Source organism: Gracilinanus agilis, chromosome 3, assembly GCF_016433145.1.
Source record: "Gracilinanus agilis isolate LMUSP501 chromosome 3, AgileGrace, whole genome shotgun sequence".
Classification (NCBI taxonomy): Eukaryota; Metazoa; Chordata; class Mammalia; order Didelphimorphia; family Didelphidae; genus Gracilinanus; species Gracilinanus agilis.
Window position 1 is genome coordinate 56,099,360 of NC_058132.1, and position 13,738 is coordinate 56,113,097.

Genomic DNA, 13,738 nt, shown 5'->3' on the forward strand with positions numbered 1-13,738 from the left:
TCTTTGTGATTCTTATGGAACAAATTTCCTTGACAACTCAGGACTGATTGAAACAAAACCCCCCAACATGCTATTTATGCTTTTTATTCACATTACTACTACTTCCTAATAACAAACTCCCTTCCTTATAAAAAGAGGAAAAGCATAATAAACCAAACCAAACATCTCAGCAACACCGACTGCACATTTGGATTCTCCTTTTTCTCCTTTCACCTGAGAGAAAGGACATGGATCATCATTAGTCCAATGGAACTGAAATCGGTAATTACGTTAGAGTGCTTGGCTTGGAGTAAGCAATCGATAAATGTTTGTCAATTGATTGGAATTGTCGGAATTGGGATGTCAAAGCAATAATCTTCAGAGAAGGACATTTGAAAAGTCGTGGATTGGAGGGCGATGGCCCTGGAATTGGAGTTTTGAGGTTCTTTCTTGTCGGTTCTTGCTAAGGAAGGGGAAAAGAAGCTCTCAGCATTGAGGATTTTTCCTTTCACACAGGATATTGGGGTAGTTGCGATACTTGGGATTGTAAGTCTTCCGGTTTCTCTGCATACAGCGGGCAGCTACTACATCACAGACACAGGTTTGCTTCTGACAGAATGTTCCAGACCCTTGAAGTTCAGAGAAATGAATGGGCCAGAAGGGTTGGTCATTTTTTCTTCTACTGAGACCCCTCCCCCTGCCCTGCCAAGCTGAGCCCCTTCACTGCATACCTTGATAAAAACCCAGTACTTTCCCCAGGGAAGCCCCTAGTCTGAGGGGGAAGCGTAACCTTCGTTTTTAGGCAGTTTAGGAGCAGGGCCCTTTCAGACACTGTTTTACAGGATTCTGCACATCTGGAGTGCTCAGTTGGTGGTGCCTGAGTGTAATTTGCTAGCTTACCGCATGTGAAGGAACCTGCCCGGTATTTATAATTGTAGGTTTGGGTGTAGGGTTTGCAGCCTTTCATCATCAGTTTTAAATAGCAGCAGTCATGGACCATACAGCACCTGCAGTGGGGAGACCTGTTAAGGACTGTTCTCTCCCACTGGGGAGCAGGTGGTCAACAACTAGAATGCTTAAAGAGTACGCCACAGCGGGCAGCTAGCTCCTTCTGGTGGAATGATCCCTCGTCTGGAAGCCAACACACCTGAGTTATTAGGATCATGATTTTCTCATCTGTAAACGAAAGGGTTGGGCTACGTGGTTCCTAAAGTCTGATTCAACTTCAAATGGAGAGTCTCTGATTTCTGAAAACCTCTCTGGTCCCCTTCCTGAAGGAGTCCAAGAGTGTCTGTAGAGACTCTTCAAGGGATGCTAGAGAAGAATAGCCTTCCATAGTTTCGTTCTTGAAATGTATTCCTTTGGTGCCCCTGCCTTGTGCCCAATCTATTTATTTGTGTCTTCTGTCATTGCTATTTCTAGTAACTCCCAAGGAAGCTAAGGTAACCAACCACACTAGCAGGGCTGAGAAACAGCACCTTACCTGTCAGTAGCATCCTTGGGGGTTCCCCTGCCTCCCCAGCCACAGTAGCAGCCATAAAAGCCATAGCTAAACAATGCATCCTTCCTCGTGAGCTTTCCAATTATTTTCTGGAATTGAAGCAAGTCTCCTTGCACCTCAGACAAGCCTGCAAGAAAGACCAGCGGCCCCCAGTAAGATGTGGACACCCTTATTTCTTTTTCCTTTCCCCTCATGCTTTGTCTGTCCTTTCCCACCCTTCATCTGATGGAATCTGATCCTCTGCGTTTTCATCCCAGCCTCTAAGAAGAGAGGGTGAAGAATTAATTGGGATTTGTAAGGTTCAAGGAATGGACAGTTAGGAAACGTAATGGCTATGGAGGGAGACGATTTTTATACAACCCAAGAGTTGTCCCTCCTGGGGCCGATTCATTGGTAGTCATGTAGTTACTTCTTACCATAAGCCATTAGTGCAGCTAGCAGAAAGACTGTCTTCATTTTGAAGCCTCTGAGGAGAAAGTATAAACCTAATGTCTATTTCCTCCAGTGAAGTCCCAACATCCCTGCTTTACCCCTGGGACTGCCACCCCAACCTTCCATTTTAGCTCTGCCACCTGGGAGAGGAAAATAGGTTCTTAATCCTATGGCAAGGGACCCATTTTCAGGCACAACCTATGCCAAACTAAGATATTCCCTTACCAAATTTCCTTTGGCACAGAAACTTATTACCTGGGCACTCCTCCTCCCCCAAACACTTGAATGGTTAGATAAATGCAGAATCCTCTAGCCATATACATATTGTAATTCAGGTATAGAAACAAATACTCAGACTACCTCAATTTGTTACAACAATAGGGTAACAAATACAGACACATATAATACACACAATATACTACAGGCAAAGACCAATGTACTCAGACTCTACAAACAAAGGGTTCTTAATCTTTTTATCTCTTTGATCCCTTCGGCAGTCTGGTGAAGCCTATGCACCCATTCTCAGAATCATGTTTTTTGATGCATAAAATAAATATATAAATAGGATTATAAAGGAAACCAGTTATATTGAAAGATAGTTCTCAAAATATTAAAAAAAATACAAGTTCACCGATCCTGTCAGGAACCTCTTCTTGCTCTAAACATATCCAATAATATAAACTCACACAAACCAGACACATACTCTCTGACTTTGACGAGTGTCTTCTGGTCTTTGGGGCTCCAGTTGCCTTCAGGTGTTTCTTGGGTAAATCTATCCATTGGAGGGCCCTTGAATCTAAGAGGTTCCCAAGCCCGAGAAGCTCCATATATAGGTATAGGAGGACTCTGTCTCCAGCAAAATTGGAGGTGGCTGAGAGTTCCCACCCCCTGGGAGGGAATTTACAAAAACCTGCCAAACACCAAGAGTTCACATTGTAGGAAGAAGGGGTGTGGCCAGAGTTTGCTTTAGGAGTCTATAGAGGGCTCCTCTGGGTTTTACAGGAGCCATTCCTCCAGAAGGGGAAGGCAGCCTCTTTAATAGAATTATAGGCGATAGCCTGAGCCCTGACACTCAAATGGATTGAGGGGCTTTGTGTCTCAAGGATGGTTGGGGGATACATTTACCTTTAGTTCAGGATACTCCATCCTGCTTTAGAGTCTGGATTATGGCCACTGGCAACTGTAAACATTTGTCAGACTGCCTACTCACAGCAAAGACCTGATCACTTAATCAGCTTTGGGAATGGAGATGATATGGGTCCCAATTAGGGTTGCAAGTATGAGAATGTAAAGAAGGGGACAGATAGGAGCAATGTTGGAGAGGTAGAAATAAGATTTGGTAACATTGGATATGTGGAGTTAGGAATAGTGAGGAGCCCAAGATAATGCCAGAGATGAGAGTCTAGGTGACTAGAAAGATATTCTTATATTCAGGGGAAGTGAGGATGTTCAGAGGGGAGAGTTAGCGAGTTTTGTTTTGGACATGTTGAGTTTGAGATGGCTTTGGGGCATCCAGTTAGAAATAGGCAAGTCTTGATGAGAGAGAGAGAAATGTGAGAACTGTATATACCCAACCATGAACCATCTTTATCAAGAAGGTAATTAAAGCCAAGGGAGCTAAAATAAGTCACTAAATAATTGAATATTTGGAGAGAAGAGGTTCAGGACAGAATATTAGGGAACATCCACATTTAGGGGTAGTGATATGGATGAAGATTCAGCAAAAGAGACAGGAGAGGACTGATAGGTAGGAGGACAATGTAATGAGGATTTATGCAAGATTTCTTGCACCCTAGGCAATCCTGTCAGTTAACAGAATGGAACTCTGGCCTGGCAGGTGCCAGTCCCAGGAGCTGACAGTTGAGCTGGGACTATATAAACCTCTGCAAACCCAGCCTTGGGGTTCTGATTTCCTTGACCTCACCCAGACACCCAGCTACCCCTGATTTCCCCTTGGGGACCCCGGGAGGTTGAAGGGAGGTTGATGGGAGGTTGAAGGGAGGTTTGGGTGTGGAACGTGGCAGGATTTTAGTTTAGAGTAGCCTAGTTAGACAATCCCAAATCAAGTTAACAACTATATCTGTTTAGCTGGTGGATCATATAACATCAGGGCAGTGTTAAATTATCTCTGGCTGAGGGCTAGTTCCCTCAGCCTGACCTTCCCTTCTAGGTTTGTTGCCAACACTTTCCAGTTGCCCCTAGCAACTCAACTAATTGATATTCTCTCCTCTCATCAGTCCCTTTAGCCTAAGGTGATGATATAATAATTACAGGAACTCTCAGAATCAGGCTAAGGGTTTTATTTTAACATGAAAGGAAAAACTGAGGTAAGAGGGTTTGGGGCCTTGAGAAGCTTCAACCTCCCGGGGTCCCCAAGGAGAAATCAGGGGTAGCTGGGTGTCTGGGTGAGGTCAAGGAAATCAGAACCCCAAGGTTGGGTTTGCAGGGATTTATATAGTCCCAGCTCAACTGTCAGCTCCTGGGACTGGCACCTGCCAGGCCAGAGCTCCATTCTGCTAACTGACAGGATTGCCTAGGGTAATATTGCAAATGCAAGAAATCTTGCATAAATCCTGCTTTACAACAACCAGGAGAAAGCAATGTCATCACAACTCGGAGAGGATGGTCAACAGTATCAAATGCTTTGAATAGGTTAAGAAAGATGAAGATTGAGAAAAGAGCAACAGATTTGTCAATTAAGAGATATCTCTTTAAAGAAACCAGTTTTAATTGAGTTACGTTTCAAGGATAAAGAGAAAGATGAGAACAGGGGAAACTGGAAGGACGATGGTTCCTTCCATGGAAAAAAGGCAAATTTGGAAAAGAAGTGGGTTTGATGGGTAGGGAAAGAAAATGCATTTGCAGCTGATCTCATTCCATTCTATTTATCCTTTTTCTATTGAAATTAAAAAGTATGTGTGGGACAAGGAAGAGATCTAGTGAATGAGCTTCCTTGGAGTACAGGAGCCTACTGTTGTGATGCAAGCTGTGAAGATGTTGGAGGGAAGAGATGTGTGTAGAAAATTTCCTGTGAATAGCCACAGATTTCTGGGTTTGTTTAGCATACAATAGCCTTGAGGGGCTGGAACCCAGTACAGCCAATGACAGGCCCCCTGTTGAAGATGGTTGTGTTGGAGACAAGCCCACAGTTGTCTATGATGGTGAGAGAGGGAAGAGTAAGATACTGGCTAATCTCTCATTTCTTGGATTCAAGTCATTGATGCCTTTTGACCATATTTCATGGCCCACTTAGGAGACCACTGTTGTATAAGGAGACATTTTTCTATGGAGGAAAGTTGACCAAGGACCTTTTTTGCTGTCTTGGATGAAGTGGAGGGAGAGGGCATGTGATTCTGGAACAGTCACTACACATATACTGTCTGGAGAAAGTTCCTGATTTTATCTTTTCTAATGTGCACTCATCTAACAACTTCTAAACACAAATTTGGTCCAGCTAACCTAGTTCTCACATGTCATAAGTCATCTATTCACTTCCAGCTTTCCACAAACATCTTCAGGAACCCTGCCTTACTCATGTCTCTATCTCCCACTATATCAGCAAAGAATTTTGTATATAGGACATGCTTAATAAATATTTTCAAATTATTTGAATTCAATAAACATTTATAAAACATGTTACCTGCAAGATCCTGTGCTGGGCATTGGGGATACTAAGATAGAAAATACCATAGTTCCTACTCTGAAGGAGCTTACTCTTTATTTGGAGTGGGAGAGACTATACAGAGAGATACAGCATAAGTAGGGGAATTGATGGTGACAAAGGTAAAATATAGATAGAACACAAGGAAAATATCAGGAATTCATTCATTCACTCATCCATTCATCTATCTATGTATTTATCAAATTTATCTATCAAACTATTTGTTGATTTTTTTGTTCCTAACATTATCATAGTTATCCCAAGTATTCATTCCCTTTCCCCTTCTAAAGAGGCATCTCCAAAGTATTTTTTATTAGTGCCCCCTTCCACTCACTGGAAGATACATTGCAATAATATGAAAAAATATGTGTAATGTGTAACATACAGGCATCTCCTACTTCTATGAAGGGGTGGATTGGGAGGAGGGATCCTCTCATGTCTTTTCATTTGAGTCCTGTTTGATATTTAGAATTTTGTGACATTCACTTTTTTAAAAAAAGTATGTCATTCTTTCCATTCATACTGTTGTAGTTGTGCTTATTGTTTTCTTGGTTCTGCTTAATTCAGTCTGCATCAGTTCACAAAGATCTTTTCATGTTTCTCTGCATTTATCACACACACACATCTTTTCTTACAGCTCAGTCATATTCCATTACATTCTTATACCACGATTCATTTTTATATTCTCCAACTGATGGGCATCTACTTTTTTTGCTATCACAAAAATTGTTGCTATAAATATTTTGATATAGATGGTATATAACTAGAATTTTGTACCCCAGGACTCCATTTCCCAGCTCCCTACTCTCCTCCTGTTGTTACATGCTGACGTTGCAGGATATAAATTCTGTGAATTTCTGCCTCTCTCTTCTCTTCCTGTGGTGGCAGCTGTGGATGTGGGATTTTTGAGCAAGTAGAAAAGCTTGGTCATGTGGTTTTATTTTGTTAGATAATTACCTTTTTATTCCTTTACTTCAAGTGATTATTAATGCATCTTATAAAATATAATACTTGGAGTTATTGTATATTAATTTTTAATCTTACGAGGACTTTCTTCTTGTTGATGACTCTGCACAGCGCGTGGGGGAGGGGTCCTGGGATTCCCCTTCTATACCCTCAGACCCAACAGTTCAAGAATTCAAGCCTTTTCCTTGATGTACCTCTTTGGCTGTCCCACAGTAGGATTCCCCCTGCTCTGACCCATTGTTAGATTTGGTCCTCTTTCTTCTCAAAGCGTGTTGTTTTCTATCCTGGTGTGGAAGGGTACAGAGGTTTTAAGATTTGCTCCGTTTAAGCCACCATCTTCCCAGAATCCTGCAAGTCTCTCTCAGCCAGGAATCCAGGACCAGTTTAAGACTTAGGCTTAAAAAATGGTAACACAGGCTGGAAAAGCCACGGGGGTGAGGGAAGAGATTGGGATCTCACCCTTCCATTGGAAAAAAGTAGTTCAGATTGGCAGACTGCCGGCTGGGTAGGAAGTGGTGAGGAACGCTGGCTTAAGCAGATGGGTGTGAAAAGGCAGCAGCAGTGAAAGCAGGTGACAGGTGGGCTGATGGGCTGGTGGGCTTTTGGGCAGAGTCCAGCCAAACTTACTAACTTTTACTTAAAAGCTATCTTAAAAAATTTTTTTTGAGAATTCATTTCCTAAAGTGGTTGTCCACAATATGGATTTAAAAATTAACATTCAATAACTAAATATTATATTTTATAAAGTTTTATTAATAATAAATGAACATTAAAAAAAAAAAACTAGAGGGAAAAGGTGCTAAACTCACCCAGCCTGCTCCCAGGAGCAAAGGAGAAAGAGGGAGGAGTTACAGCCAAATATAAAACAATAATGTGACTACACAAACTGTGGAGGCACAGGAGAGATTAAAGGGAAAACCAAGGGACTTATGGGGGATGAAGTCCAAGTTCAAAATCTCCATTTATACAACATGTAATTTTTTTTCATTTGTTTATTTCATCTTTTTTTTTGGGGGGTGGTGGTAGTGATGGTTACTAAGTATATACTTTTTTAAAAGTAAAAAAAAAAGATTGCTATAGGCAAGCTAGAGAAGCTATTAAATAGGTAGGAGATTATTCTACAAGGGGTAGAGGAAGAAGAGAAGAGTATTAGTAATTAGTAATTCCCTGCTCAGGGGTACTGATTTGATAACAGCAATAGACATTGTCTTCCTGGGGCACGTACCTAAGGCAGCTACCCACTTCTGGTGATTATGGGCACAAACAACACTTGCCGAGGTAATCTAAAAAGGATTTGGAAGTTTTGGGTAAGGAACTAAAGATCATAAGTATACATGGCTGAGTTTTCCTAACTTTGGTCATTAAGATAAAGGATGAAAAAAAGAGGAAAATTAATGTGGTAAGTGAACAACTGGCTTGAAATGTGGTGTCTACTAATGGGATTTGGATGTCTGGGTCATGGCTTACATTTTAGGGTTGACAGATTCCTAGTCATAGATGGAGTACACTTAACAAAGGCTATTAAGCATGTGCCTTCCAGGTGTCTTTCAAATTTAATCAAAAGGGCTTTAAACTAAAGTACATTAGATAGGTGAGGGAGAAGACTGTTTATACATATCCCCTAAGTTAGAAATTTTAGAGAGTAGCCACAAACAAGCATTATATAGTCCTACGAAAAGTCATGTATTTATAAAGTTCAGAATGAATTGAGGTTGGCCAGAAAAGCTAGAGAGCAAAAAGCATTAAAATAAAGATATGTTGGAGGAAAAAAAGTAGACTAGAGAAGGGATAGGAGCTTTGATTTTGTATCTTGTGTCTGCTAACTATGGGTGTCCCAAAAAGCTCTATTTTGGGTCCTCTTCTCTTTTTTCTTTCTCTTGTTTTCACTTGGTGATCTCATCAATTCCTATGGATTCAATTATAATCTCTTGGTTAATGATTCTAAAATCTGTCCAGCCCTAGTCTCTCTCCTGAGTTCCAATATTAAATCACCAGTTATTGACTTCCTGGTTAAGATGGCGGCAGAGTAAAAAGCAGCGCTTAACCTCTCATAACCGAAACATACAGGACTCCTCAAGGGGACATAAAAACAAATCCAGACGAATGGAGGGACCCCACAACAGGGCGCAGCATGGAAGGTACGTGGAATCAGGGGTGAAACAGCTCTCACTAAATCGCGGGCTGAGCACCCCCCCCCCACACACACACACACCACCTACAACACCAAAGCCAGCTCAAGAGAAATAGAGCAAGTTTGGAGCACCCATTGAGTCATTGGCAGCTCCAGAGCCTGTTCCTGAGAGCAGCAAGACTTAGGACTCCAAAAGGCTAAAGAACGCGCATGGACTTTGAGCGCAGACACAGAGCGCAGGCGTGAGCAGAGGCGGACACAGGCGTGCGTGTGAGCGAAGGCTCTGAAACCCTGAGTGGGGAACCAATGCAGATGGGTATACAACTGTGGAAGCAGCGCCCTGAGGCTTGTAAAGGAACCTCTGGCAGAGGATCAAGCAAGGGGGTCCACCAGGGGGCTTGACCTTGAGAAAAACCAGACCTGAGTCAGCGTGAGGATAAACCTGAGAACGGGCTGGGCTAACAATGGCAACCCAGAATCAGGAAGGCCAGAAGAGAAAGATTAACAACAACAAGAAGAAATATTTAACACTCAACAACTTTTACACAGAGAAAATCCAGACAACAGAGCAAACAGAAGAGGAGAACAAACAAGCATCTGGACCCTCCCAAAATAATGAAAACTGGTCACAAGCTCTTGAAGAGTTCAAATATGAGATGACGAAAAAGTTGGAAATGATTTGGCTAGAGAAATGGGAAATAGCTCAAAAGGAAATCAGGCAAGAAAATAACAGTTTAAAAGGCAGAATTTTGCAATTGGAAAGTGAGGCTAAGAAATCAAATGAACTGATAAGCAAATTGAACACCAGAAATGAACAGATTGAAAAGGAAAACCAAAAGATCATAGCCGAAAACCAAAAGATTATAGCCGAAAACCAGTCCCTAAAGGCTAGAATCGAGCAATTAGAAGCTAATGATCTCTCAAGACAATAAGAACAAATAAAACAAAGTCAAAGGATGGATAAAATAGAAGGAAACATGAAATATCTCAATGAGAAAGTGACAGACCAAGAAAACCAGTCTAGAAGAGACAATTTGAGAATCATTGGTCTTCCAGAAAAAGCAGAAATTAATAGAAACTTGGACTCCATACTAAAAGAAATTATTCAGCAAAATTGTCCTGAAGTTCTACAACAAGAGGGCAATATAGACATTGAAAGGATCCATAGGTCACCCTCTACACTAGACCCAGAAAGGGCAACATCCAGGAATATAATAGCCAAATTCAAGAGCTTTCAAATAAAAGAAAAAATCTTACAAGAAGCCAGAAAGAGACAATTCAAATATCAAGGAGCACCAATCAGGATCACACAGGATCTGGCAGTCTCCACGCTAAAAGACTGCAAGGCTTGGAATATGATATTCAGAAAGGCAAGAGAGCTGGGCCTTCAGCCACGGATCAACTACCCATCGAAACTGACTATATATTTCCAGGGGAACGTATGGGCATTCAACAAAATTGAAGATTTCCAAGTATTTGCACAGAAAAGACCAGGACTAAATGGAAAGTTTGATATCCAACTACAAAAATCAAGAGAAACATGAAAAGGTAAATAAGAAACAGAGGGGAAAGAAAGAAAACTAATAATTTTTAAATTTGCCTTTTTAAGGGCCTCAGTAAGATCTAATTATCTGTATTCTTATGTGGAGAAATGCTATGTATAATTCTCTGTAGTGAACTCTATTCACCATTATAGTATTCACTATTATAGTAACCAGAAGAATAATTCATAGGGAGAGGGTGGAATACTAAATGGTCTAAGATGATATGGGTGGTGGGAAAGAGGGGGGTGAATAGCAGGGGACACCAAGAGAAACTTGAGAGAATGAGAAAAATAGGATATTCTATTACACACAAAGAGGGCATGGGAAGGGGAAGGGACAAATACTATTACAAGAAGGAGAGGAAAAGAGCATTAAGAGGTAATATTTAAACCTTACTCGCAGTGTAATCAACCCAGAGAGGGAAGAGTAGCTATATTATCCATTGGAATATAAAACTCTATCTAACCCTACTGAGAAAATCAGATGGGATAAACCAAGGGGAGCAGGGGAGTGGGGAGGTCAAAAAAGGGAGGGGAGAAGAAGGGGGAGGGGATTCATTAGGCCTTTAAAAATAAAAAGAGGGGAATAAAAAGGAAGGGGGTAGAAAAGGAAGTTAATCAAGGGGGGGGATAAGGGATACCGGCTCAAAGCAAACCACTGGTGTAAAAGGAAATAGTTTCAGAAGAAGGGGTAGGAATAGGGGAGGATACGAAAATGTCAGCAAATGCACAACTGATAATTATAACTCTGAATGTGAATGGGATGAACTCGCTCATAAAACGGAAGCAAATAGCAGAGTGGATTAGAAACCAAAACCCTACCATATGTTGTCTACAAGAAACACATATGAGGTGGGTAGACACACACAAGTTTAAGGTTAAGGGCTTGAGCAAAATCTTTTGGGCATCAAATGAGAAAAAGAAGGCAGGAGTGGCAATTGTGATTTCTGACAAAGCCAAAGTAAAAATATATATGATTAAAAAAGACAGGGAAGGTCATTACATCCTGATTAAAGGCAGTATAAACAATGAGGAAATAACACTGCTCAATATGTATGCACCAAGTGGCATAGCATCCAAATTCATAAAGGAGAAACTGGCAGAGCTCAAGAAGGAAATAGATAGTAAAACCATAATAGTGGGAGATCTAAATATTCCTCTTTCAGATCTAGATAAATCAAACCAAAAAATAAATAAGAAAGAGGTAAGAGAGGTGAATGAAGTCCTAGAAAAATTAGATTTAATTGATATGTGGAGAAAAATAAATAGGGACAAAAAGGAATACACCTTCTTTTCAGCTGCACATGGTACATTCACAAAGATTGACCATTTAATAGGGCATAGAATCATTGCAAACAAATGCAAAAGAGCAGAAATAATAAATGTAACCTTCTCAGACCTTAATGCAATAAAAATAATAATTACTAAGGGCACCTTGACAGGCAAATCAAAAACCAATTGGAAATCAAACAATATGATTCTCCAAAACCAATTAGTCAAAGAAGAAATCATAGAAACAATCAACAATTTCATTGAAGAGAATGACAATGATGAGACATCCTACCAAACTCTGTGGGATGCAGCCAAGGCAGTACTCAGGGGGAAATTTATATCCTTGAGTGCATATATTAACAAATTAAGGAGAGCAGAGATTAATGAATTGGACATGCAACTCAAAAAATTAGAAAGCGAGCAAATTAAAAATCCCCAGATGAAAACTAAATTAGAAATACTAAAAATCAAGGGAGAAATTAATAAAATTGAAAGTAAAAGAACTGTTGAATTAATAAATAAGACTAGAAGCTGGTATTTTGAAAAAACAGATAAAATAGACAAAGTACTGGTCAATCTAATAAGAAAAAGGAAAGAAGAAAACCAAATTGACAGTATTAAAGATGAAAAGGGAGACTTCACCTCTAATGAAGGGGAAATTAAGGAAATCATTAAGAACTATTTCGCCCAATTATATGGCAACAAATATAACAATTTAGAAGATATGGACGAATATTTACAAAAATATAAATTGCCTAGATTAACAGCAGAAGAAATAGAATACCTAAATAATCCCATATCAGAAAAAGAAATTGAATAAGCCATCAAAGAACTTCCTAAGAAAAAATCGCCAGGGCCTGATGGATTCACAAGTGAATTCTATCAGACATTCAAAGAGCAACTAATCCCAATACTACACAAATTATTTGATATAATAAGCAAAGAAAGAGTCCTACCAAATTCCTTTTATGACACAAATATAGTACTGATTCCAAAGCCAGGTAGATCAAAAACAGAGAAAGAAAACTACAGACCAATCTCCCTAATGAACATAGATGCAAAAATCCTAAATAGAATATTAGCAAAGAGACTCCAGCAAGTAATCAAGAGGATCATCCACCATGATCAGGTGGGATTTATACCAGGAATGCAAGTATGGTTCAACATTAGGAAAACCATTCACATAATTGACCATATCAACAGTCTAACAAACAAAAACCACATGATAATCTCAATAGATGCTGAAAAAGCCTTTGACAAAATACAGCATCCATTCCTATTGAAAACATTAGAAAGTATAGGAATAGAAGGACCTTTCCTAAAAATAATAAACAGTATATACCTAAAACCATCAACAAACATCATATGCAATGGGGATAAATTAGAAGCCTTCCCAATAAGATCAGGAGTAAAACAAGGATGCCCATTATCTCCTCTATTATTTAACATTGTACTAGAAACACTAGCAGTAGCAATTAGAGAAGAAAAAGAAATTGAAGGTATCAAAATAGGTAATGAGGAGACTAAGCTATCACTCTTTGCAGATGATATGATGGTATACTTAAAAAATCCTAGAGAATCAACTAAGAAGCTGGTAGAAATAATCAACAACTTTAGCAAAGTTGCAGGATACAAAATAAATGCACATAAATCATCAGCATTTCTATACATTTCCAACACATTAGAGCAGCAAGAGGTAGAAAGAGAAACACTGTTTAAAATCACCCTAGACAATATAAAATACTTGGGAATCTATCTACCGAAACAAACAGAGCAATTATATGAAAACAACTACAAAACACTTTCCAAACAAATAAAACTGAATCTAAACAATTGGAAAGCCATTGATCGCTAATGAGTAGGATGAGCTAACATAATAAAAATGACCATTCTACCCCAATTAATTTACCTATTTAGCACCATACCTATCAAACTACCAAAAAACTTCTTTACTGAATTAGGAAAACAAATTTCATTTGGAATAACAAAAGATCAAGAATATCAAGGGAAATAATGAAAAAAAATGTGAAGGAAGGGGGCCTAGCAGTACCAGATATTAAACTAACTATAAAGCAGCAGTCATCAAAACAATATGGTACTGGCTAAGAGACAGAAGGGAGGATCAGTGGAATAGACTTGGGGTAAATGACATCAGCAAGACAGTGTATGATAAACCCTAAAAGCCCAACTTTTGGGACATGAATCCACTATTTGACAAAAACTGCTGGGAAATTTGGAAAACAATATGGGAGA

At 39.7% G+C, this 13,738-nt stretch overlaps 1 protein-coding gene across 1 annotated transcript; it reads right to left on the reverse strand.

Moving 5' to 3' along the window:
* Nucleotides 1-465: 465 nt before the first annotated feature.
* LOC123243120 (basic phospholipase A2 Sms-N6-like) lies at nucleotides 466-1,936 on the reverse strand. The gene is made up of 4 exons (XM_044671303.1): nucleotides 1,897-1,936; nucleotides 1,463-1,607; nucleotides 880-986; nucleotides 466-608 (listed from the first exon to the last, which is right to left on the reverse strand). Exons 1-4 carry the CDS (start codon nucleotides 1,934-1,936, stop codon nucleotides 466-468), a joined length of 435 nt encoding a protein of 144 aa, XP_044527238.1.
* Nucleotides 1,937-13,738: the final 11,802 nt, after the last annotated feature.

Excerpts from the sequence above, each read along its gene's own strand:
- LOC123243120 (XM_044671303.1), bottom strand. The coding sequence starts at position 1,936 with ATGAAGACAGTCTTTCTGCTAGCTGCACTAATGGCTTATG. Across the intron at positions 1,608-1,896 it reads AGCTGCACTAATGGCTTATG|GCTTGTCTGAGGTGCAAGGA; the intron begins GTAAGAAGTAAC and ends TCTTTCTTGCAG. Across the intron at positions 609-879 it reads GGCAGGTTCCTTCACATGCG|GGTCTGGAACATTCTGTCAG; the intron begins GTAAGCTAGCAA and ends CTGAACTTCAAG.